The 25,148-nt window shown below is 52.1% G+C and overlaps 2 protein-coding genes across 3 annotated transcripts; both read right to left on the bottom strand.

Moving 5' to 3' along the window:
- Window positions 1–16,692: 16,692 nt before the first annotated feature.
- LOC123095210 (basic blue protein-like) lies at window positions 16,693–17,276 on the bottom strand. Its single transcript, XM_044517010.1, has 2 exons — window positions 17,058–17,276; window positions 16,693–16,975 (listed from the first exon to the last, which is right to left on the bottom strand). Exons 1-2 carry the CDS (start codon window positions 17,224–17,226, stop codon window positions 16,776–16,778), a joined length of 369 nt encoding a protein of 122 aa, XP_044372945.1. The 5' UTR covers window positions 17,227–17,276; the 3' UTR covers window positions 16,693–16,775.
- A 581-nt stretch (window positions 17,277–17,857) lies between these two features.
- On the bottom strand, window positions 17,858–20,227 carry LOC123093239 (protein IQ-DOMAIN 19). Of its 2 annotated transcripts, XM_044515147.1 has the most exons (5): window positions 19,938–20,225; window positions 19,357–19,823; window positions 19,041–19,283; window positions 18,293–18,949; window positions 17,858–18,202 (listed from the first exon to the last, which is right to left on the bottom strand). In XM_044515147.1, the coding sequence occupies exons 2-5, from the start codon at window positions 19,792–19,794 to the stop codon at window positions 18,182–18,184; spliced, it is 1,359 nt and encodes a 452-aa protein (XP_044371082.1). In that variant the 5' UTR covers window positions 19,795–19,823; window positions 19,938–20,225; the 3' UTR covers window positions 17,858–18,181. The 2 variants fall into 2 exon arrangements, with proteins under 2 accessions (XP_044371082.1, XP_044371081.1); XM_044515146.1 differs by having other exon boundaries at window positions 19,357–20,227.
- Between the last annotated feature and the right edge of the window lie 4,921 nt (window positions 20,228–25,148).

The following is a 25,148-nucleotide window of genomic DNA, read 5'->3' on the forward strand; positions in this document are numbered from 1 at the left end:
CATCGCCCGCACCGCCGCCTCCTCCACCCAGCGCCACTACATCAACAACTCGCATCAGCATCACCCGCGCCGCGTCGCACCCGGTAACTCAAGGAATACGAAAAACAAAGATTACCCGCATGGCGCCCTGCACCGACATCGGCGGCTACCTCCTCCCCTCCGCCATGGGCCACGGGCTCCTCTGACTCAGACGAAACCACTTGCGACGGCGCCCGGGCGTAAGGATGCTGTATAGCGTTCAGAAGCACCTCCCTCGTCGCGTCGGGACGAATAAGAAGATGTGCAACAGCAAAGTACGGAGACCAGGGACTCACCATGGGCGCCGGGTTCGCGTGGCTGTACGGAGGCTTCCCAAACTGCCAGTCATCCCGCAGCGCGGCCTTGGAGATGTCGTTGACCCGGCGCGCGATATGGTCCGCCCCCAAGCGCATGACCGACATGCGGTTGGCATCCTGGAGGCCGGTCATCTGACCGATGAGGCAGCTACGTCGCTGAAGCCGCAGCACCCGACGCATGATGAAGGCGGCGATGAGGTCGGTGCCAGTGAGCCGCTCCCGCTCCTTCATCTTCGACACCCTCAGGCAGAGGTTGAGTATCTCCTGTGACGGGTGCTGGGGTAATAACCCCAGTTCTGCTTCGCTCGCGGTGGCGCGTTGACGAAGGGCGACAAGTTGATACGGTCTGCACCGAGATTGCGGACATAAAAGAAGGAGTTCTGCCATTTCTTGGCAGAATCCTCTAGCGGCATCTTGGGGCAATCAGCGCCTGATCGCTTCAAGATGACGACGGCCCTGCAGTCAGACATCTCCCTGGCCCTTGGCCCATGCTGCTTCAAGGAAAAGAAGCGCACCCAGAGGTCGATTGAAGGCTCGACCCCCAGGTACCCCTCGCAGAGGGTGACGAAGCCTGGGAGCTGCACGATGGCACTGGCGCCAAGATGATGGTGCTGGAGCCCGAAGAACTCCAGGAAGTCGCGGAAGAAGGTGCTCGCAGGAAGGCCGGACCCGCGCTTGAAGTGCGGGAAGAAGATCATGCGCTCCGTGCCCTCGGACCGCGGTTCTCGCTCGCCCTGCGGCAGGCGCGCGACAACCTCTGTCTCCCCTGGCAAGCGCCTCGTGGTGCAGAGGTAGGCGATGTCGTCGAGTGTGATGGTCGAGCCCATCCATGAGCCCGACGGCAGTGCCATCGATGAACATGAAGAAGGAAGAAGAGTGACGATGAAGCTCTACTCGAAACGATGGGTGTCGCAGCATGCGGCGGTCGCGAGAAGCAGAGAGAGGATGAAGAGGTAGGGGAGCGCGAGTGAGAATGATTTCCGCTGCCCCCTCGCCCCAATTTATAAGCCACGGCTCGAAACATGGGGAAGTGGGATCGTTTGTGCTCGCCCTTCCCACTTCCCCGCAATAAGTGTGCACGTATGCATGCAATAACTGCATGGAGAAGAGCAACCGACTTGCGGACGCCGCAATAAATCCGCGTGCGTGGGCCAAGGGCGTGCGGCGGCGGGCCCCAGCGCGTCGCCCAATCCCGTCACGCGCGTGGCCTGTCGGGCCCCTCCAGCTTCCAAGTGCCACATGGCGCCCGCGCAAAGCCCAAGGGATTGCCTCAAGATTCGATGGACCCTTCGGTTTTCCGCTGCTGTCAGGATGCTGCGATCTGGTTTCCGGAAAACTGGCACACAGTGGGTGTTGCCGGACCCGGCGGTCGCAAGATTCGCCTCCTCAACAGGGGGGACTGCGAAGGCCCTCCCATCCGAAGACGGCGGACCTTCACAGCTTCAGGGACTACTGTCGGGGGGATGAACCCCGGGCAGGCAATGGAACCCGAATCCTTTTCAAAAACAAAGGGGCCAGCATCGCTCCTCAAGTCGGCTCACGCTTGGCCGGGTCGCTCAACCCGGGCAAGCCCCTCGACCCAGCCAAACTCTCCAACCCGGCCAAGCTCCTCGACTCGGCCCCAACAACCAGCCCGAGGCGGCCGAACCCGGCACACCAAGAGTTCCTCAACAAGCTAGCTCCACCCTTGGCGTGTTCCTCAACCCAGCCATGGGTCAGCTCCCGTCTCATCTAGGTCGTACGATGGGACGAGTCTCCATCTACCGATGATCGAGGCAACAGTGCTCCGCCCATACCTTTGATCAGCCGGAGCGTGGCAACAATGCCCCTCACCTACCCGTTGACCAGGGCCGGCGTGGCAACAGTGCCCCTGTCGTCACTGCTGACGCCAGCAAGCGGCAACCTGACGGAGCGCCACTGTACCCGACTCGACCCGGCCACTCCCTGATGATCGACAAGACGACGAACAGTGCCCCTAGGCAAGCGGGGCCCGTACCTAGGAGAACCCGGCGAGCCCTAGCACCCGGCGGGTCCCAGCTCCGAGTTCCCAGATGCTGACAACCCGGCCCCACGGCCTTGTAACATTACCATGGTACCCCTGGGTGGTTGGCCTAGATAACCCCCCAGGAGCCCTCATGCATACAAGCAAGCAAGCAGAGAAGTAGCGAACCGATCCGTAGAACACACAGGGAGAAGGAGCAGCCTAAGCCCTGGCCATCCTTCCTTCTTCCTCCAAACAGCTCTAGGAGCAACTCTGTACTATTGCATGTCAACCACACTCGGCAGGACTAGGGGTGTTATCTCTCCGGAGAGCCCCGAACCTGGGTATGTCTTGCGTCCCACGCGCGCTCATGCCGACCTCGCCTCTAGAGCCCACCAGTGCCCTCGAGCCTCCTCCTCTCTTTCGCCATCCCTTGGCATCTGCCATGCGCCCACCACGACAGGTGCATTCCAACAAGGTTTGGCAGATCGTCCGTAACTCTCAAGGACAAGACTTTGTCAAAGATCTTCACCGCCCCATGGACTAAGCTAACCGGCCGGAAATCCTTCAGTTTTTTAGCCCCATCCACCTTCGGTAGCAATGTTACCAGGGCTTTGTTGATTGCATGCATTCCTCGCAGTTCACCCCAATAAAATAGTTCCATGGCTCGCATAAGATCAGCTTTGATGATTCCCAGCAGCAGGCATAGAAGCATGTGGTGAAACCATCCGGGCCCGGGGCCTTGTCCATCGACATCGACTTGATTGCACTAAGGATCTCATATTCCGAAAATGGCACCTCCAAGTGATCAAGATGGAGGTGGGGTAGTTGAAGGACCTCCAAGTTAAGGCTCAAATCTCTGGCTGGTGCTTCCCCCAGAATCTGCCGATAGTAATTGTCTATCGCATCCGCAATCTCCTCCTGGCCCATCAAAAAGTTACCATCCACCCGTAGTCCCATGATCACATTCTTCCATCTTCGGTGATTCACATGCTGGAAGAAGAAGCCCGACATGGCATCACCCTCACGTAGCCACAACATCCCCGATCGTTGACGTGCAATAGATCTCTCTTGTGAACATAGCCCGAGCAACTTGCATTTCAGCACCCTCCAAAGACTGATCTCAGCTAGTGAGAGCTCTCTCCCTTCCATAGCCACCTCGAGCTGCTTGATGATCTCCGGCGCGAGTGCAATCTGGGTCTTGATGCTCCCGATCCACCGATCTCTCCAACTTTGCAATTTCCTTGCCGTTGCACGCAACTTCTTATCTAGAACCACGAAGGGGTTTCCGTCCGATGGCACCGACGCCCAAGCCTCCGCAACAACATCATAAAAATCGTCCGCCTTCGTCCAGAAAGACTCGAAACGGAACCGCTTCCCCGCATGAAAGTCCACGTGTAGGTCGAGTAGCAATGGGCAATGGTCCGAAACCGCCGTCCTGAAGGCTGACAAGAGACAAGATGGGTACATCACCTCCGAGTCCACGGTGACGAAAACATGGTCAATCCTGTCCAACGTTACATGGTCGCGCTCATTCGACCAAGTGTACCATCTCCCGTTGAGGTATAGCTCTTTCAGTTCTAACTGGTTTAGCTTGGAGCGAAAACGGGACATCATATGCCTATTGATGGCGTTGTTAATCTTATCTTCGGGGTTGGCAATTCGGTAAAAGTCTCCCACAACCGCCCACGGCCCCTCATGTAGCTCTATGATGTCCAGCAGCTCCTGAAGGAACTCCACCTTGTCCACGCCCGATTGCGGTCCATACACCCCAGTGATCCACCATAGTCGAGGATGGTTGCTCTTTTTTGGGGCTTATTGTAGTTTTTGTTACTTCTAGTGTTTTGTTACTTCTTGACTCATACACGCTGTTTATAGCCAACAATTGCCTAGATGTACAATAGATTAATTAAAACAAAATTATGGAACGAAGATAAACCTCTATTCTCGAATAACAGTTGGAAGAAATCAAAGATTAAACACTCACAAAGAACAATAAAATGATGGGCGAATTGCCACGCCGCCCTTGCCTACTTGACTGCTAAATGGCAGATGCGTCGCGCGGGCTGTGTCGCTGCCGAGTGTGTACTGCGGTCTACGGAGGACGTGGGCAAGGCAGGCGATCGATCGACGGCAGCCTAAGAGCATCTCCACCCGCCCCCCCAGGAAGGCCCCCAAGCACTTTTTTAGCACCGACAGCAAAAAATGCTCCCAGTCAGGCCCCCACGACCACGTTTTGCGCCGGATTTGGGCAAAAACGGCGCCGGCGACCCCAACCAAAACCCAGGCTCCGGGGGGGCACTTGGGACACCCGGCGATACTTTATGCATGCAAATACCCCACCAGTCAGCCTCTCTCTCCTCTCTCTCTCCTTTTTCTGCTGGCCCATCACTTGCATGCGAAAAAGAATCAATCTCCTCTCTCTCTCCGCACAAAGCCGTGATGCGCCGCGCTCGCCTCCACGCCTCCTCGCCGCTGTCTTGTTGCTGGCCGCCGCGCTCCCTCGCCCTGGCCGCCGCGCACCCTCGCCAAGCCAAGCTCTGGCCGCGGCGGCGGCGGCCGGCTGCACGTGCGTGTGTGCCTGGTCGGGGGCTACCACGTTGCCGACGAGCTATGGTGCCCGCCAATCGGCGTGCTAGAGCTTGGCATCGTCGAGCTGTGGCACAACAGCGGCGGCGGCAAAGAGCATCGTCAGCGTCCACGGCAGCAAGTCGCTGGAGCCGACATCGATGCTGTACAACCGGAGCCCGAGCCCTTCGACCCCTCCTTCCTGCCCCTTCCCCGCCCCCCTCCACCCGCCGGAGGAGGCCGCCTTCTTGCTCCCGCAGCTCCCGCCGTAGCTCTCCGTCCCGGCACCGTAGCCGCAACTCTCTGTTCCCCATCTCCACCGCACCAGGCGCCGCCGGGGGAGGAGATTGAGATCTGGAGCCCCAGGCTGCGGTAGACGAGCTCCTCGAGGCGGTGCGTCGCGCCGACGCCGGGGACCCCGCTGGCCCGCACGAGATATTGACGTGGCTCAATCACTGGCTCCCCTCGCCGCCCTGCTCCACGCCGCCACGCTGCTCCGGGACACGCTCCTGCAGCGGCTCCTCCCGCCCGTGGCCAGCAACTCTGTCGTCTCGCTGCTCGATGTCGCGCAAGGGCTGGTTGAGTCACTCGACACGCCTGGCAGGCCGCGCTGGTCCTGCTCCTGCTGCGGCCCAGGGCGGAGCGCCTGGTCTTTGGCGAAGGGGATGGAGTACACGCTGCTGTCCGCAGCGGCAGCAGCGCTGTGGCGAGGGCGGCGAGCAGCAGGAGGGCCAAGGGCAGAGGCGGCCAGCAGTAGGCGAGCGGCGCCGAGGGCAAGGGGAAGGTGTGCGGTGACAAGTGGATAAGTGTGTGGCGGGGGGCAACGAGTGGATGCTTTTTCATCCCCAGACTTTAGTATTTCGCCGGCAGCCCCCCAAGCGGCAAAAAATGCCTCCTGAGGGGCTCAACGGCTGGAGATGCTCTAATTGGCAGCGTGCGCGCGACGACTGACAAATGATGCGGCAGTTACGATGGCCGATGCGGGCGTGCGGCACGGTGATACCCAAGTTTTAGGATGTGGCGGTTGTATCAGCGGAATCGCATGCTAGAGGCGCTGGCTCGTAGTCAACTTGTCTCTTCCACTTCGATCCAGCGAACTGGATAAGGCCCAGTAGCACAGTACTAGCAATGTACTAGCCCAATATAGGCCCAAATGACGCTTAATCGTTCTTTTCTTCGTTTCACGTCGAGCTTATATCTTTCTACAGAAAAACTCAGAGCATCTACAGCCAGGTTTGTAATACCCATCTCAAACTATCGCACAAGCCGTCCGGTCAGTGACCGGTCATAAAAAATCAACCCAAGCGAACCTCTCAAACTGCAGCAAACGCCTGGGCTGACCGACACCCCTCATATCCAGCCCAAATATAGGGTGATTATGGGGCGGCCCAGGTGTGTCCGCCTGATAGGCCCGGCCCACCACGAACCCCACAAAGAACCCCAATCCAGGCGGTGAGCTCAAACCCTAGCTCACTCTCTCCCTCTCTCACTCCGTCCACTCCTTACCCTCTCCGGTTCCGATCCCATCCAACACCATGAGGAGCTCTGGAAGCGACTCTGGCTTGGAGCTTGACTACGAGGAGGAGATGGCCCTCCGCATTGCGCTAGAGCGGTCCAAGGTGGAGACCGACGGTACCTCCGGATATGAAGCGTCGCCACACCTCCCGCGCTGATGCAGCACAGACGCTGGAACTGGACCCTCCCGGCCCGCACACAATGACGCCCGATCAGCACAGTCCATGCCGGTCCCACGTCGTATCCTTCCCCCGCCGACTGCTCCTACAAGCGGCCAGCGCTGGGTGCTTGTGCCCGCGCATCCGTGTTGGGGAACGTTGCAGAAAATAAATAAAATTCCTACGGTTTCACCAAGATCCATCTATGAGTTCATCTAAGCAACGAGTGATAGGAGAGAGATTGCATCTACATACCACTTGTAGATCGCGTGCGGAAGCGTTCAAGAGAAAGGGGATGATGGAGTCGTACTCGCCGTGATCCAAATCACCGATAACCAAATGTCGAACGGACAGCACCTCCGCGTTCAACACACGTACGGAGCGGATGACGTCTCCTCCTTCTTGATCCAGCAAGGGGGAAGGAGAGGTTGAGGAAGAAAGCTCCAACAGCAGCACGACGACGTGGTGATGGTGGAGAGGCAGTACTCCGACAGGGCTTCGCCAAGCACTTAACGGAGGAGGAGAGGTGTTGGGGAGGGGAGGGGCTGCGCCTTGGATGTTGTGTGCAGCCCTCCCCTCGCCCCTCTATTTATAGGGGAAGGGGGAAGGGGGCCGGCCCCCTCTAGATGAGATCTAGAGGGGGGTGGCGGCCAAGGGAGGGGGCTTGCCCCCCAAGCAAGGGGGGCGCCCCCACTAGGGTTTCCCCCCCAACCCTAGGCGCATGGGCCCAAGGGGGGGGGCGCCCAGCCCTCCAGGGGCTGGTTCCCTGCCCCCTACAGCCCATGAGGCCCTCCGAGAGGGGTGGCCCCTCCCGGTGGACCCCCGGAACCCCTCCGGTGGCCCCGGTACAATACCGATATGCCCCCGAAACTTTCCGGTGACCGTATGACAACTTCCCATATATAAATCTTTACCTCCGGACCATTCCGGAACTCCTCGTGACGTCCGGGATCTCATCCGGGACTCCGAACAACATTCGGTAATCACATACAAGTCTTCCTAATAACCCTAGCGTCACCGAACCTTAAGTGTGTAGACCCTACGGGTTCGGGAGACATGCAGACATGACCGAGACGGCTCTCCGGTCAATAACCAACAGCGGGATCTGGATACCCATGTTGGCTCCCACATACTCCTCGATGATCTCATCGGATGAACCACGATGTCGAGGATTCAAACAACCCCGTATACTATTCCCTTTGTCAGACGGTATGTTACTTGCCCGAGATTCGATCGTCGGTATCCCAATACCTCGTTCAATCTCGTTGCCGGCAAGTCACTTTACTCGTACCGTAATGCATGATCCCGTGACCAGACACTTGGTCACTTTGAGCTCATTATGATGATGCACTACCGAGTGGGCCCAGTGATACCTCTCCGTAATACGGAGTGACAAATCCCAGTCTCGATCCGTGTCAACCCAACAGACACTTTCGGAGATACCTGTAGTGCACCTTTATAGTCACCCAGTTACGTTGTGACGTTTGGTACACCCAAAGCACTCCTACGGTATCCGGGAGTTACACGATCTCATGGTCTAAGGAAAAGATACTTGACATTGGAAAAGCTCTAGCAAAACGAACTACACGATCTTGTGCTATGCTTAGGATTGGGTCTTGTCCATCACATCATTCTCCTAATGATGTGATCCCGTTGTCAACGACATCTAATGTCCATAGTCAGGAAACCATGACTATCCGTTGACCAACGAGCTAGTCAACTAGAGGCTTTCTAGGGACGTATTGTGGTCTATGTATTCACACGTGTATTACGATTTCCGGATAATACAATTATAGCATGAATAAAAGACAATTATCATGAACAAGGAAATATAATAATAATCCTTTTATTATTGCCTCTAGGGCATATTTCCAACAGTCTCCCACTTGCACTAGAGTCAATAATCTAGTTACATTGTGATGAATCGAACACCCATAGAGTTCTGGTGTTGATCATGTTTTGCTCGCGGAAGAGGTTTAGTCAACGGATCTGCGACATTCAGATCCGTATGTACTTTGCAAATATCTATGTCTCCATCTTGAACATTTTCACGGATGGAGTTGAAACGACGCTTGATGTGCCTGGTCTTCTTGTGAAACCTGGGCTCCTTGGCAAGGGCAATAGCTCCAGTGTTGTCACAGAAGAGTTTGATCGGCCCCGACGCATTGGGTATGACTCCTAGGTCGGTGATGAACTCCTTCACCCAAATTGCTTCATGCGCTGCCTCCGAGGCTGCCATGTACTCCGCTTCACATGTAGATCCCGCCACGACGCTCTGCTTGCAGCTGCACCAGCTTACTGCCCCACCATTCAACATATACACGTATCCGGTTTGTGACTTAGAGTCATCCAGATCTGTGTCGAAGCTAGCGTCGACGTAACCCTTTACGACGAGCTCTTCGTCACCTCCATAAACGAGAAACATGTCCTTTGTCCTTTTCAGGTACTTCAGGATATTCTTGACCGCTGTCCAGTGTTCCTTGCCGGGATTACTTTGGTACCTTCCTACCAAACTTACGGCAAGGTTTACATCAGGTCTGGTACACAGCATGGCATACATAATAGATCCTATGGCTGAGGCATAGGGGATGACACTCATCTCTTCTTTATCTTTTGCCGTGGTCGGGCATTGAGCCGAGCTCAATCTCACACCTTGCAATACAGGCAAGAACCCTTTCTTGGACTGATCCATTTTGAACTTCTTCAAAATCTTATCAAGGTATGTGCTTTGTGAAAGACCTATGAGGCGTCTCGATCTATCCCTATAGATTTTGATGCCTAATATGTAAGCAGCTTCTCCAAGGTCCTTCATTGAAAAACACTTATTCAAGTAGGCCTTAATGCTGTCCAAGAATTCTATATCATTTCCCATCAAAAGTATGTCATCTACATATAATATGAGAAATGCTACAGAGCTCCCACTCACTTTCTTGTAAACGCAGGCTTCTCCATAAGTCTGCATAAACCCAAACGCTTTGATCATCTCATCAAAGCGAATGTTCCAACTCCGAGATGCTTGCACCAGCCCATAAATGGATCGCTGGAGCTTGCATACTTTGTTAGCATTCTTAGGATCGACAAAACCTTCCGGCTGCATCATATACAGCTCTTCCTTAAGATAACCGTTAAGGAATGCCGTTTTGACGTCCATCTGCCATATCTCATAATCATAGTATGCGGCAATTGCTAACATGATTCGGACGGACTTAAGCTTCGCTACGGGAGAGAAAGTCTCATCGTAGTCAATCCCTTGAACTTGTCGATAACCCTTAGCGACAAGTCGAGCTTTATAGATGGTGACATTACCATCCGCGTCCGTCTTCTTCTTAAAGATCCATTTGTTTTCTATCGCTCGCCGATCATCGGGCAAGTCAGTCAAAGTCCATACTTTGTTTTCATACATGGATTCTATCTCGGATTGCATGGCTTCTAGCCATTTGTTGGAATCTGGGCCCGCCATCGCTTCTTCATAGTTCGAAGGTTCACCGTTGTCTAACAACATGATTTCCAGGACAGGGTTGCCATACCACTCTGGTGTGGAACGTGTCCTTGTGGACCTACGAAGTTCAGTAGCAACTTGATCCGAAGTACCTTGATCATCATCATTAATTTCCTCTCCAGTCGGTGTAGGCACCACAGGAACATTTTCCTGAGCTGCACTACTTTCCGGTTCAAGAGGTAGTACTTCATCGAGTTCTACTTTCCTCCCACTTACTCCTTTCGAGAGAAACTCCTTTTCCAGAAAGGATCCGTTCTTGGCAACAAAGATCTTGCCTTCGGATCTAAGGTAGAAGGTATACCCAATGGTTTCCTTAGGGTATCCTATGAAGACGCATTTTTCCGACTTGGGTTCGAGCTTTTCAGGTTGAAGTTTCTTGACATAAGCATCGCATCCCCAAACTTTTAGAAACGACAGCTTAGGTTTCTTCCCAAACCATAATTCATACGGTGTCGTCTCAACGGATTTAGACGGTGCCCTATTTAAAGTGAATGTAGCTGTCTCTAGAGCGTATCCCCAAAATGATAGCGGTAAATCGGTAAGAGACATCATAGATCGCACCATATCCAATAGAGTGCGATTACGACGTTCGGACACACCGTTACGCTGAGGTGTTCCAGGCGGCGTGAGTTGTGAAACGATTCCACATTTTCTTAAGTGTGTACCAAATTCGTGACTTAAATATTCTCCTCCACGATCTGATCGTAAGAATTTTATCTTTCGGTCACGTTGATTCTCTACTTCATTCTGAAATTCCTTGAACTTTTCAAAGGTCTCAGACTTGTGTTTCATCAAGTAGACATACCCATATCTACTCAAGTCATCAGTGAGAGTGAGAACATAACGATATCCTCCGCGAGCCTCAACGCTCATTGGACCACACACATCAGTATGTATGATTTCCAATAAGTTGGTTGCTCGCTCCATTGTTCCGGAGAACGGAGTCTTGGTCATTTTGCCCATGAGGCATGGTTCGCATGTGTCAAATGATTCATAATCGAGAGACTCTAAAAGTCCATCAGCATGGAGCTTCTTCATGCGCTTGACACCAATGTGACCAAGGCGGCAGTGCCACAAGTATGTGGGACTATCGTTATCAACTTTACATCTTTTGGTATTCACACTATGAATATGTGTAACATTACGTTCGAGATTCATTAAGAATAAACCATTGACCATCGGGGCATGACCATAAAACATATCTCTCATATAAATAGAACAACCATTATTCTCGGATTTAAATGAGTAGCCATCTCGCATCAAACGAGATCCAGATACAATGTTCATGCTCAAACTTGGCACTAAATAACAATTATTGAGGTTTAAAACTAATCCCGTAGGTAAATGTAGAGGTAGCGTGCCGACGGCGATCACATCGACCTTGGAACCATTCCCGACGCGCATCGTCACCTCGTCCTTCGCCAGTCTCCGCTTATTCCGCAGCTCCTGCTGTGAGTTACAAATATGAGCAACGGCACCGGTATCAAATACCCAGGAGTTACTACGAGTACTGGTAAGGTACACATCAATTACATGTATATCAAATATACCTTTAGTGTTGCCGGCCTTCTTGTCCGCTAAGTATTTGGGGCAGTTCCGCTTCCAGTGACCCTTCCCTTTGCAATAAAAGCACTCAGTCTCAGGCTTGGGTCCATTCTTTGACTTCTTCCCGGCAACTGGCTTACCGGGCGCGGCAACATCTTTGCCGTCCTTCTTGAAGTTCTTCTTACCCTTGCCCTTCTTGAACTTAGTGGTCTTATTGACCATCAACACTTGATGTTCTTTCTTGATTTCAACCTCTGCTGACTTCAGCATTGAAAATACTTCAGGAATGGTCTTCACCATCCCCTGCATATTGTAGTTCAACACAAAGCTCTTGTAGCTCGGTGGGAGCGACTGAAGGATTCTGTCAATGACCGCCTCGTCCGGGAGGTTGATCTCCAGCTGGGACAGGCGGTTGTGCAACCCAGACATTTTGAGTATGTGCTCACTGACAGAACTGTTTTCCTCCATCTTACAACTATAGAACTTGTCGGAGACTTCATATCTCTCGACCCGGGCATGAGCTTGAAAAACCATTTTCAGCTCCTCGAACATCTCATATGCTCCGTGTCGCTCAAAACGCTTTTGGAGCCCCGGTTCTAAGCTGTAAAGCATGCCGCACTGAACGAGGGAGTAATCATCAGCACGTGACTGCCAAGCGTTCATAACGTCTTGGTTCTCTGGGATGGGTGCTTCACCTAGCGGTGCTTCTAGGACATAATCTTTCTTGGCTGCTATGAGGATGATCCTCAGGTTCCGGACCCAGTCCGAATAGTTGCTGCCATCATCTTTCAGCTTGGTTTTCTCTAGGAACGCGTTGAAGTTCATGTTGACATGAGCGTTGGCCATTTGATCTACAAGACATATTTTGCAAAGACTTTAGACTAAGTTCATGATAATTAAGTTCATCTAATCAAATTATTTAATGAACTCCCACTCAGATTGACATCCCTCTAGTCATCTAAGTGTTACACGATCCGAGTCGACTAGGCCGTGTCCGATCATCACGTGAGACGGACTAGTCATCATCGGTGAACATCTCCATGTTGATCGTATCTTCCATACGACTCATGTTCGACCTTTCGGTCTCTGTGTTCCGAGGCCATGTCTGTACATGCTAGGCTCGTCAAGTTAACCCTAAGTGTTTTGCATGTGTAAAACTGTCTTACACCCGTTGTATGTGAACGTAAGGATCTATCACACCCGATCATCACGTGGTGCTTCGAAACGACGAACTTTAGCAACGGCGCACAGTTAGGGGGAACACTTTCTTGAAATTATTATAAGGGATCATCTTATTTACTACCGTCGTTCTAAGTAAACAAGATGCATAAACATAATAAACATCACATGCAATTATATAATAGTGACATGATATGGCCAATATCATATAGCTCCTTTGATCTCCATCTTCGGGGCTCCATGATCATCTTCGTCACCGGCATGACACCATGATCTCCATCATCGTGTCTTCATGAAGTTGTCACGCCAACGACTACTTCTACTTCTATGGCTAACGCGTTTAGCAATAAAGTAAAGTAATTTACATGGCGTTCTTCAATGACACGCAGGTCATACAAAAATAAAGACAACTCCTATGGCTCCTGCCGGTTGTCATACTCATCGACATGCAAGTCGTGATTCCTATTACAAGAACATGATCTCATACATCACAATATATCATTCATCATTCATCACAACTTCTGGCCATATCACATCACATGACAATTGCTGCAAAAACAAGTTAGACGTCCTCTAATTGTTGTTGCATCTTTTACGTGGCTGCAATTGGGTTCTAGCAAGAACGTTTTCTTACCTACGAATAACCACAACGTGATTTTGTCAACTTCTATTTACCCTTCATAAGGACCCTTTTCGTCGAATCCGCTCCAACTAAAGTGGGAGAGACAGACACCCGCTAGCCACCTTATGCAACTAGTGCATGTCAGTCGGTGGAACCTGTCTCACGTAAGCGTACGTGTAAGGTCGGTCCGGGCCGCTTCATCCCACAATACCGCTGAAGCAAAATAAGACTAGTAGCGGCAAGCAAGTTGACAAGATCTACGCCCACAACAAAATTGTGTTCTACTCGTGCAATAGAGAACTACGCATAGACCTAGCTCATGATGCCACTGTTGGGGAACGTTGCAGAAAATAAAAAATTTCCTACGGTTTCACCAAGATCCATCTATGAGTTCATCTAAGCAACGAGTGATAGGAGAGAGATTGCATCTACATACCACTTGTAGATCGCGTGCGGAAGCGTTCAAGAGAACGGGGATGATGGAGTCGTACTCGCCGTGATCCAAATCACCGATGACCAAGTGCCGAACGGACAGCACCTCCACGTTCAACACACGTATGGAGCGGATGACGTCTCCTCCTTCTTGATCCAGCAAGGGGGAAGGAGAGGTTGAGGAAGAAGGCTCCAGCAGCAGCACGACGGCGTGGTGATGGTGGAGAGGCAGTACTCCGACAGGGCTTCGCCAAGCACTTAACGGAGGAGGAGAGGTGTTGGGGAGGGGAGGGGCTGCGCCTTGGATGTTGTGTGCAGCCCTCCCCTCGCCCCTCTATTTATAGGGGAAGGGGGAAGGGGGCCGGCCCCCTCTAGATGAGATCTAGAGGGGGGGGCGGCCAAGGGAGGGGGCTTGCCCCCCAAGCAAGGGGGGCGCCCCCACTAGGGTTCCCCCCCAACCCTAGGCGCATGGGCCCAAGGGGGGGGGCGCCCAGCCCTCCAGGGGCTGGTTCCCTGCCCCCTACGGCCCATGAGGCCCTCCGAGAGGGGTGGCCCCTCCCGGTGGACCCCCGGAACCCCTCCGGTGGCCCCGGTACAATACCGATATGCCCCCGAAACTTTCCGGTGACCGTATGACAACTTCCCATATATAAATCTTTACCTCCGAACCATTCCGGAACTCCTCTTGACGTCCGGGATCTCATCCGGGACTCCGAACAACATTCGGTAATCACATACAAGTCTTCCTAATAACCCTAGCGTCACCGAACCTTAAGTGTGTAGACCCTACGGGTTCGGGAGACATGCAGACATGACCGAGACGGCTCTCCGGTCAATAACCAACAGCGGGATCTGGATACCCATGTTGGCTCCCACATGCTCCTCGATGATCTCATCGGATGAACCACGATGTCGAGGATTCAAACAACCCCGTATACTATTCCCTTTGTCAGACGGTATGTTACTTGCCCGAGATTCGATCGTCGGTATCCCAATACCTCGTTCAATCTCGTTGCCGGCAAGTCACTTTACTCGTACCGTAATGCATGATCCCGTGACCAGACACTTGGTCATTTTGAGCTCATTATGATGATGCACTACCGAGTGGGCCCAGTGATACCTCTCCGTAATACGGAGTGACAAATCCCAGTCTCGATCCGTGTCAACCCAACAGACACTTTCGGAGATACCTGTAGTGCACCTTTATAGTCACCCAGTTACGTTGTGACGTTTGGTACACCCAAAGCACTCCTACGGTATCCGGGAGTTACACGATCTCATGGTCTAAGGAAAAGATACTTGACATTGGAAAAGCTCTAGCAAAACGAACTACACGATCTTGTGCTATACTTAGGATTGGGTCTTGTCCATCACATCATTCTCCTAATGATGTGATCCCGTTGCCAACGACATCTAATGTCCATAGTCAGGAAACCATGACTATCCGTTGACCAATGAGCTAGTCAACTAGAGGCTTTCTAGGGACGTATTGTGGTCTATGTATTCACACGTGTATTACGATTTCCGGATAATACAATTATAGCATGAATAAAAGACAATTATCATGAACAAGGAAATATAATAATAATCCTTTTATTATTGCCTCTAGGGCATATTTCCAACACTCCGGCCAGCACACGCATTCCGGAGTCGGAGGCGCGCGTCGCGAGAGGCAGCGTACACGGGAGAGGGAGGCGGCGGAGCAGCCCGCGCGCTGCTGCCATGGGACGGAGCCAGACGTCGATGAGGACGCGCGTCTCCTCGCTTGGGCGTACCGCTGCTCCCTCACAATGGCAGAGACAGATGCTCGCCGGCCCCGACGAAAGAACGCCTAGGCGCTCCGGCTAGCTATTGAGCAGTCGGAGCGCGAGGCGAAGGAGGCAGCGATGGAGAAGGCTCGGGTGGCAAGGCTGAAGCGGGAGCAGGACAGGGCGGTCCATCGGATGAAGGGGCTCATCGTCCTATCCGACTCCGACTCAGATGGCGACAACAGCTGCAGGTGGTCATCCGATGACCAAGATCCTCCACCAGTCGCAGACGTGTACATCTGCGCCGGTGACCGGAAGGGCAAAGGCCCGACGAGGAAGTGGTGATTCCGGCCCCCCTCCTCCTCAATGTTGATATTGTTTAGTTGTAGAAGTTTATGAACTTGTCCGTGGACGAACTATGATCTTTTGGATATGGTGAAGTATGTTATGTTCGTTTGTAGCCGATCTTGTGTTCCTTTGCAGCTCAATTTTTGTGTCCGTCATTTGATCATGTGGATATATCAACGTGTGCATGGGTAGTAAGGATATAAGGTGCCAGATATAAGATAAGCGGATGTAGAATGATAAATATGAAGGGTGGCTTGACGGGCCGGATTTGACAAGTCCAGCTATAGATGCTCTTATGAATTTTTTTTTGTCAAAAATAGAGTCCTCGGCAGGTGTCAGTTCAAGAGGATGAGATGAGGTCACTTCCAGATATGATTTTTTCTTTTTGCGGGATATGAGTTCATGGGACACGTAGCAAACGGGAAGGAGGCCGATGCTTGCGTGGTCTCTCTGCAACATAGCCGATGTTGCACCTAAAAAGGTTGGATCGTGTTGCAAAACTGGTGTACGCATCCCCTATCCGATCACAGTTGATCCAACGACTAGTTCGACGATAGATGCGTGCGCTGGATTGTTAGGAACGCTTGAATTGTTCGTTTCCAGTGAACTAGAGGGGTGCGGCGGTGCAGGGTGGAATCAGCAGACATGACAGGAGACCAAAATCTACCGGCATGGGATGGCGCAAAATCTAGTGTCATCCCCCCTTTTTACTCGCTCACCTCTAATGGTAAGAACAACCAGGACGTGCGCACAAACATTCCATCACCCTAGCACCCTCAGTTTATTTATCGTTCAACTAGCCATCGAGAGAGCACGTCGCGCTATTTATCAATCAGTCAATTCCGCTATCTAGGGGGGATGCCGATCCTCATGCCCTTCTCGCAGTGACCGGGGAAGGTGCAGATGAAGTAGGCCTTGCCGCCGGGCATCTCGAAGGTATCGTTGCCGGAGGAGTGAACCTTGGCGCCGTCGGGGGCCTTGCACTCCATGTACCCGCCCACCTCCACCTTCACCACGTTGTGCGCTCCAGGCTCGTACTTGAACACTAATAGCCATCAAATCAAGCGAATATTAATAAAGTAAAATGATCGATCCAGCAACTGGCCGCGTGTGATCGGGTCACTCACCGAGCTTGTCGCCGGGCTGGATCGGCTTGTCGTTCTCCCAGCCGGCGACGCCGAAGGTCCACCCCTTGTCGCCGCCGACGATCCACTCCGTCGCTCGCACGGTGGTCGCAGCGCAGCACCAGGCTAGAAGCAGCACGAGAGCGACGGGGCCCATGCTTGGTCGTGCCATTGACGCCTCCGATCGACAGTCCGGTTCACAACTGGTAACACACACACAAGAACAATGCCGTACGTCCAGACGCCCTCGCTTTATAACAAGCGGCTCGATGGGAGGCATCAGGCATGGCATCCACCTCGCATGGCAAGTGTCCGTCAGCGGCCAGCCCGTATAAACAAATCCATTGATTCGCGGAATCTCATATACTTAAGCACCATTAAATGCGCGGTATTAACATTTGAAATCAAGAGCCGAAATAAAACAGGGATACGCATCATTTGTTCCCATGTTTGGATGAGATACCGTGTGCGGCAACGTGTTTCTTTTAGGCAATCTTGATGGTCCGTGTTTGGCGGGCAGGAGAGAGACATGCATGGACCAACGACAGTTAATGATACAGGCCCATCCCATCGCAGGCCCATCGCATCGCACTGTTGCTGTTGTCCACAGCAACTCGCGGCTGGCCCAACCACCACGGAGATGCACATCAACCTGGAGTGCCTAAAAAAAACTTGTAACCTTGAGGTTCCTAAAAAAAACAGTAAAGGTTCAAATTGAGTACTCCCTCCGTTTCATAATATAAAAACGTTTTTCTACACTCTTATATAATGAGACGGAGGGAATAGTACTCGTGAGTCTCGACTGAGCAAATTGCGAGCTTATTACACTGTGCCAGTTTTTTTTCTTTGCGAGATAAACCAGTACATTTTTTTTACCACTACATTTCTAATTACACTGAGTACCTCGTCATCATGTCCCAGATATGCCCTGTGTATAAAAAGAATGTACACTTGGTACTTGACTCGAAGAGCCAAAAAAAAAGGAGTACTTGACTCGGACGTATGTACAACACTCTACTAGGCTCTGATCTCTCATCAACACACACACGAACGAGACCACAGTATCAAGCAATTTTCTCATGAGCATTTCATGAAGCTCCCGATGTGGCTTCTTATGTTGCAACTCATCAATACAGGCTCCTGCGCACCTGAAAAAAAAAGATATGCCACGATAAAATAACAGCAGTGGTTATGTGCAGTTGATCGATCCGTAAGATGCTTGAGTGTAGAATTGTCACCTCGAATCCGACGAGCGAGCGGGTCCGGCTGTAGACGGTGGACACGGTGGTGGCCGCGGTGACCACGGAGCTGGTGGTGGACCCGCACTCGCTGTCCTTGAGCGACGCCGTCGACGTGTCCAGCCTCACCGACGTCGACGACGACCACGGCCGGTGGAAGAAGGGCGACTGGCGCGGCGCCGACCCGGCCTGCTGCTGCGACGACGACCGCTGCATCCTGGCGCCCCGCGGCACGCTCCTGTGCTCCGCCCCCTTCCTCCTGCTCGGTTGCCGCTCCAGCGCCTCCGCGGCCGCGCGCTGCCTCGGCGCGCTCTGGGACCGCGCCTTGGCCCTCGACGACTCGGTGTTGCTCATGTAGCTCGGGAACGGCAAGTCCGACGCCGCTGGCTCCGCCATGGCCGCCGTCGCGTTGTGGGAGTGGGAGTGCGGGCTGCTGTGCGCCGTCCCGAAGGACAGGTGGTCCTCCACGTGCCAGCTGCTCGCCCTCGGGCTCAGCTCCGTCATGGCCGACGGCGCCGGCGAGCACCTGCCGCCGTGGTGGTACTCGACGGAGGAGAACTGCCTGTCGCCGCCCTTCGCCCCGCCGCGCCGCGCTGGCTGCTCGCCGCTGTCCATCTCGACGATCTTCATATTCTCCTCGCTCGACCGGTCCATCTCCTGCATGTTCCAAGCCAAAATTCAACAATTAAGATCGTGTCAAGTTCCGCTTGGCACCGCCGGCTGCTGCAAGTGAAGAAGGTGAGCTTACGTAGGACGATCTGCGGTGCCTCGAGTGCTGCGACGACGGTCGTGGTCTAGGCGGCGTTGTGTGGTGGGCGTGGTGGTCTTGGACTTGAAGGAAGCGCATGCGCTGCGCGCGCAGCTGGGACTGCGCCGCGAGCAGGGCCTGCATGCACCGGAGCGTGGCCTTGGCCTGCTTCCTCACCAGCTGACCGCGCACCAGCGCCTGCAGCTTCACGATGCCCCTCAGCGCGCACAGCGCCGCTCTCGCCTGCGTGCATGCACGTCAGTCAGTCCCAAGAACGCGACCAGAAAATGAAGTGTTTGGTCTGAATTATATATACCAGATAGCCTCTGAAGGATGCCTGAATCCTCACAGCCGCCGCCGCCTCGGCGAGGAGGCTCGCCGGCGGCGTCAGGTGCGGCGCCTTGCGGGAAGACAGACGTGCCACAGTGGCCGCCGCCTGCGCCGCGGCGCCCGCCACGTCTGCGGCGGTCGCGCTCGCCACAGCCACCGCCACGGCGTGCTTCTTCTCGTCGTACCCAACCTGCGATGTCGCGGACGACCGAGACGCACCAAAGCTGTCGGCCTCAGCCGGCAGCACGACGCGTCCAGTCTGCTCCGGCGTCAGCACCACCGGCCGCCGGAAGCTCCACCTCTTTTCCTTGGGCGTCGCCCCAGGCCCCGGTCCCGGCGTGGCCTCGGCGTGCGGCCTGTCCCTCTTCCCATCCTTCCTGCCGCCGGCCAAGAAGTTCCTGAGCCACCTCCCCGCCTTCCCCATCGCTCCTTAGCCAACCGACCTCTGCTGCTCTGCAAAAATGAAACGCAACGTGCATGTATTCATCACCCTAGTTGCATGGATGCCATGGCTATGCAGCAGCAGAGCAGCCAACCGTAATTCAGCGCGTAATCTATGGTTAGCACCTAACAGATTCCGAGCACGCAGCGGCGGCCAACCACCACCGCCGAGCTACTCCAACGTAGCAGTCAACCGCGGCGAGGTGCGCGCGAGTGGCCACGTGAAGCGGCTCGCGGAGAACATGGCATGGATCACCTCCATGGCTGTCAGAACCATTTTAATATCGGACGGGAAGGACCGCAGGAGGGTGCACGCACGTACACGGCCGGGTCCATGTCACTCAATCATGGGTTGGTTAGGTTGGGGTTGATCGGTTGGTTAGCCCTCGTGAGCAGCTGCCCTGCTCGCCATTCCTAGCTGGTCTCTGTCCTCAGGTTCGTCTCTGGAAGAATCTGAGGTTAAGTACCCTCTCTGTTTCTTTAATGGCGTTAGTTAGCTCGACCGAAAGCCTGCACAAGTTTGACATGGCAAAGACCTAGAATCCACGAGCTGCGAAGACAAAATCAAGAACTACTACATGGATTTTATACTACAGATCAGATGCTTGTGTCTGTGCATGTTCCGTACGGATGTCATGTCAGATTGGATTTTGTGCGGCGCTCACCGGTCGGCCTGAGGCCAAAAGAAGGAGAGCTCACATGTGCTGGATGTCTGGATTTTATGTATGCGATCACTGTTTAGGTTTTAATTAGCCATCGAGGCCACAAGGAGAATCCAAGCATTTCCATGCCACTGTGACAACGGTGCATGTGCCCCACCCCACCCTGTTCACCACGCATCCGTCCACCGAACCTGAACCTCTCAGTACGGCGTCAGTACTCGCCCTAATCATCCGGAGCTGGTGGTACGTAGCTGCCGCTGGAACTACAGATCATGGCGTGTAATGCAGATGATACATCTGAATTTGGAGCACTGCCCGCGAGGGTGACGGCGACAATGCAGAACCGGAGAGTACTGCCACTGTCCGGCACTGTACTGCTTGCTGTCTTAGCTGGATGGCCGGAGCACGCAGGAGACGGCAACATCATGATAGATAGGCCCCGGTGTGGGTGTGGGTGTGGTTTGGCCTGCTTGCTCGTTCGTCTTTAATGACCGCACCGCACGGAGCTATAGGGCTCATCGCACTTGCAGCGGCCGGCTGGTGCAGGGCCTCCGCCCGGCGGTGGACGTCTTCCATCTGCATGCGCATGAGGTGTATACCGCTCGCGTCCGTATATGTCGTTGGCTGGTCTCGAGGTGAAATTGTTTTTTTATGAACGTCAATGGGTCTGTCCACATAGTTTGTGTGGTGTTTAACAGGATCAGCCCACATGCGTACGTGTGGGCAAAACAAGTAATGCCCACACTTCTCTTTTTTTCGCGGTCCCTCTCACGTGCCTGCGTGTGGGCAAAATAGATGATGCCCACACGCCTGTATGTCAGACCTCCTACCTTATGGTCCCGCACGCCCCACGTGACAGTCACCAGCGTCCCCGCAGGTGCCATGGTCTGGACCCTCTTCCATGTTCATTTAACTGCAGTTGTCATGTCGCTGAACTACAGTTGCCATGTCGGACAACCACAATTGCCATGGTTGCTCAACTGCAGTTGCCATGTATGGTCTGGTCTACTGCAGTTGCCATGTTTTCAAAACTTTAGGAGTTGCCACCTACTAACACTAAGCAGTTGAGATAGTTGTCATGTGCTCACAAGCACGCTAGGGCAGCTGCCATGTAAAAGGAAGAGTTGACATCTGCTTACGTGCACGCTAGGGCAGTTGCCATGTACCATGCAAAAACACATGGCAACTCGGGTAAAAGAAAGTTATCATCTGCTTACGTGCATACTAGGCAGTTGCCGTGTACCCTGCAAAACACATGGCAACTGACATGTTCGGGTAAACAAAAGAGTTTTTATCTGCGTACAAGCACTCTAGGGCAGTTGCCATGTACACTGCAAAACACATGACAACTAGCAGCTTGGGTGTGGGAGAAGAGGCAGGCGTGTGGGCGAGATGGCAAATGCCCACACACCAGCCCTTGTGCGTGAGTGAAAACTGGCGTGTGGGCGAATTGCTAAACACCCACACACTGGCCTCTCCGTGTGGTGAAACGGACGTGTGGGCGACCAGATGAATGCCCCCACACCAGCCCAGTCCTATGTGACACCACAAACATGCCAAGATTCATGCACCCACAAAAGGACGCGGATCCACGCGTGTGGGCGAGATGCAAACGCCCACACGTGCGGGCGTTAGTGTTTTCGTTTTCTATTTCCAGTAGTTGTTTTTTTTCTCAAGATGGAACCGTGTGCACTCAAAGAAACCTTTTTCCTCTCTTACCTTTTTTTGAAAACCCAGCCCATATATTAATTAAAATAGCTCGTGCTCGTAATTAGAAAGTTCTGGAAGGAGACCCATCATTTTGCAATGTCATACCATCATTCGTTACAGCATCAGCCACACATGCCGGAACACTATCAATAAGAGCACCATCACACCTATTATTCAAACTAAACTTACCTAACTCGTGCACCACCATATTAGCTTTTCTGCTAATCTTGGAAATCTTAACATTCGCCAGCATCTTAGAAATACTCAAAGCTTGTTTCTTTAGGTCAACAAGGTGGGACCTATCACAACTGTCATTTCCAAGAACACCGACCACAAAGGAACAACCACTTTCTAAAATGATGGATTTATGAAGGATAGTACCGATATACAATCCGGAGAGTGCCGCTCTAAGTTCCGCTTCCTCAGCGCTATAGCAAGCTCCAATATAATCCCAAGAGGAGATGGCAACTTCTTCACAGTGATTTTTGACAACCACCCCCACACTCGCAGTGTTGATTGCCTCCACAAAACTTGCATCTACATTAATCTTAAAGCACTCCTCGTTGGGAGGTTGCCAACCAACAGAACTCCTCTCCATATTATTCAAAGCCCGAATGTCATCCCCCAGTTCCTTGCCTATGTTACTTATCACTCCCTGCGGTTTTGCGTGGCAAGAAGAAAAGAAAGCCCATTAATTTTGCACAAAATTCACAGAAGCTGAGATGGGTTCTTTACCTTTATCAAAAATCAGATCATTTCTTAAATGCCAAGCTCTCCAAATATAGTTTGCTCACGCGCCAACGGATTTAATTGATCCAGTAAAATAAGGAACCAATCCGGCCCCGTATTTTTGAGAAACCCTTCGGCTGGTAAATTCCACACCTTTCTCAAAGCCATCCGGAATGCACGAGCCTTTGGGCAACTCACCAAGGCATGAAAAGTGCATTCATCCTCCACACCACAGATGTACACGCACTCAGGATGGTTTGATGATGCTTAACTCTGTTAATTTGAACTGCCAAACTGTTTGAAGCAACTCGCCAGGAAAAAATTCTAATCTTCTGAGGAACATTAGCTCTCTAGATAATATTCCAAATCCTCCTCTCTCCATTAACTTCTCCACTAGAATTTCCCAGACTATCTGTTGAGTCCCTGATATTCAGTGCGAGCCTGTACGCGCTCTTCACAGCAAATATGCCACTTTTCTCATGATGCTGAGCAATAAGGTCCCCCTCACCCAAATCTAGAGCACGTATCTTTAAGATTTCATCTGCATCATGAGGATAAAATAAGTGCCTGATCAAATTATCATCCCACCTCCTAGAATCTGTCATGAATAACTCAGACACACATTTAATCCTTGTTCTATTTTTCTTACCGGTAATCTTTAGGCCAGACTCCTGATACGTCTCCAATGTATCTATAGTTTTTGATTGTTCCATGCTATTATATTACCTGTTTTGGATGTTCATGGGCTTTACTTTACACTTTTATATCATTTTTTGGACTAACCTACTAACTGGAGGCCCAGCCCGAATTGCTTTTTTTTGTCTATTTCAGTGTTTTGAAGAAAAGGAATATCAAACAGAGTCCAAACGGGATGAAACCTTCGGGAGCGATCTTTTTGGAACAAATGCAAACAAGAGACTTGGAGTGGACATCAAGCAACAAACAAGGCGGCCACGAGGGTGCCCGACGCGCCCCCTGGGGTGGGCGCGCCCCCCACCCTCGTGGGCCCCTCGAACATCAACCGACCTACTTCTTCCTCCTATATATACTCCCGTACACTGAAACCTTCGAGGAGCACCACGAAAACCTAATTCAACCGCCGCAACCTTCTGTATCCGCGAGATCCCATCTTGGAGCCTTCGCTGTCGCTCCACCGGAGGGGGAATCGACCACGGAGGGCCTCTACATCATCTCCAAGGCCTCTCCGATGAGTTGTGAGTAATTTACCACAGACCTTCGGGTCTGTAGTTATTAGCTAGATGGCTTCTTCTCTCTCTTTGAATCTCAATACCAAGTTCTCCTCGATCTTCTTGGAGATCTATTCGATGTAACTCTTTTTGCGGTGTGTTTGTCGAGATCCGATGAATTGTGGGTTTATGGTCAAGTTTATCTATGAGAAATAATTGAATCTCCTCTGAATTCTTTTATGTATGATTTGTTATCTTTGCAAGTCTCTTCGAATTATCAGTTTGGTTTGGCCTACGAGATTGATCTTTCTTGCAATGGGAGAAGTGCTTAGCTTTGGGTTCAATCTTGCAGTGTCCTTTCCCAGTGACAGCAGGGGCAGCAAGGCACGTATTGCATTGTTGCCATCGAGGATAAAAAAATGGGGTTTATATCATATTGCATGAGTTTATCCCTCTACATCATATCATCTTTCTTAATGAGTTACTCTGTTCTTATGAACTTAATACTCTAGATGCAGGCAGGAGTCGGTCGATGTGTGGAGTAATAGTAGTAGATGCAGAATCGTTTCGATCTACTTGTCACGGACGTGATGCCTATATACATGATCATGCCTGGACAATCTCATAACTATGCACTTTTCTATCAATTGCTTGATAGTAATTTGTTCACCCATAGTAATACTTATGCTATCTTGAGAGAAGCCACTAGTCAAACCTATGGCCCCCGGGTCTATCATTTATCATATAAGTTTTTCATCTTTCTTTATTTGCATCTTTTACTTTCCAATCTATATCATAAAAATACCAAAAATATTTATCTTATCTTATTATCTCTATCAGATCTCACTTTTGCAAGTTATCGTGAAGGGATTGACAATCCCTTTATTGCCTTGGTTGCGAGGTTCTTGTTTGTTTGTGTAGGTGCGTGGGACTTTTGAGGAGCCTCCTACTGGATTGATACCTTGGTTCTCAAAAACTAAGGGAAATACTTACGCTACTTTGCTGCATCACCCTTTCCTCTTCAAGGAAAACCAACGCAGTGTTCAAGT

This window comes from Triticum aestivum, chromosome 4B (assembly GCF_018294505.1).
Source record: "Triticum aestivum cultivar Chinese Spring chromosome 4B, IWGSC CS RefSeq v2.1, whole genome shotgun sequence".
NCBI classification, from domain to species: Eukaryota; Viridiplantae; Streptophyta; class Magnoliopsida; order Poales; family Poaceae; genus Triticum; species Triticum aestivum.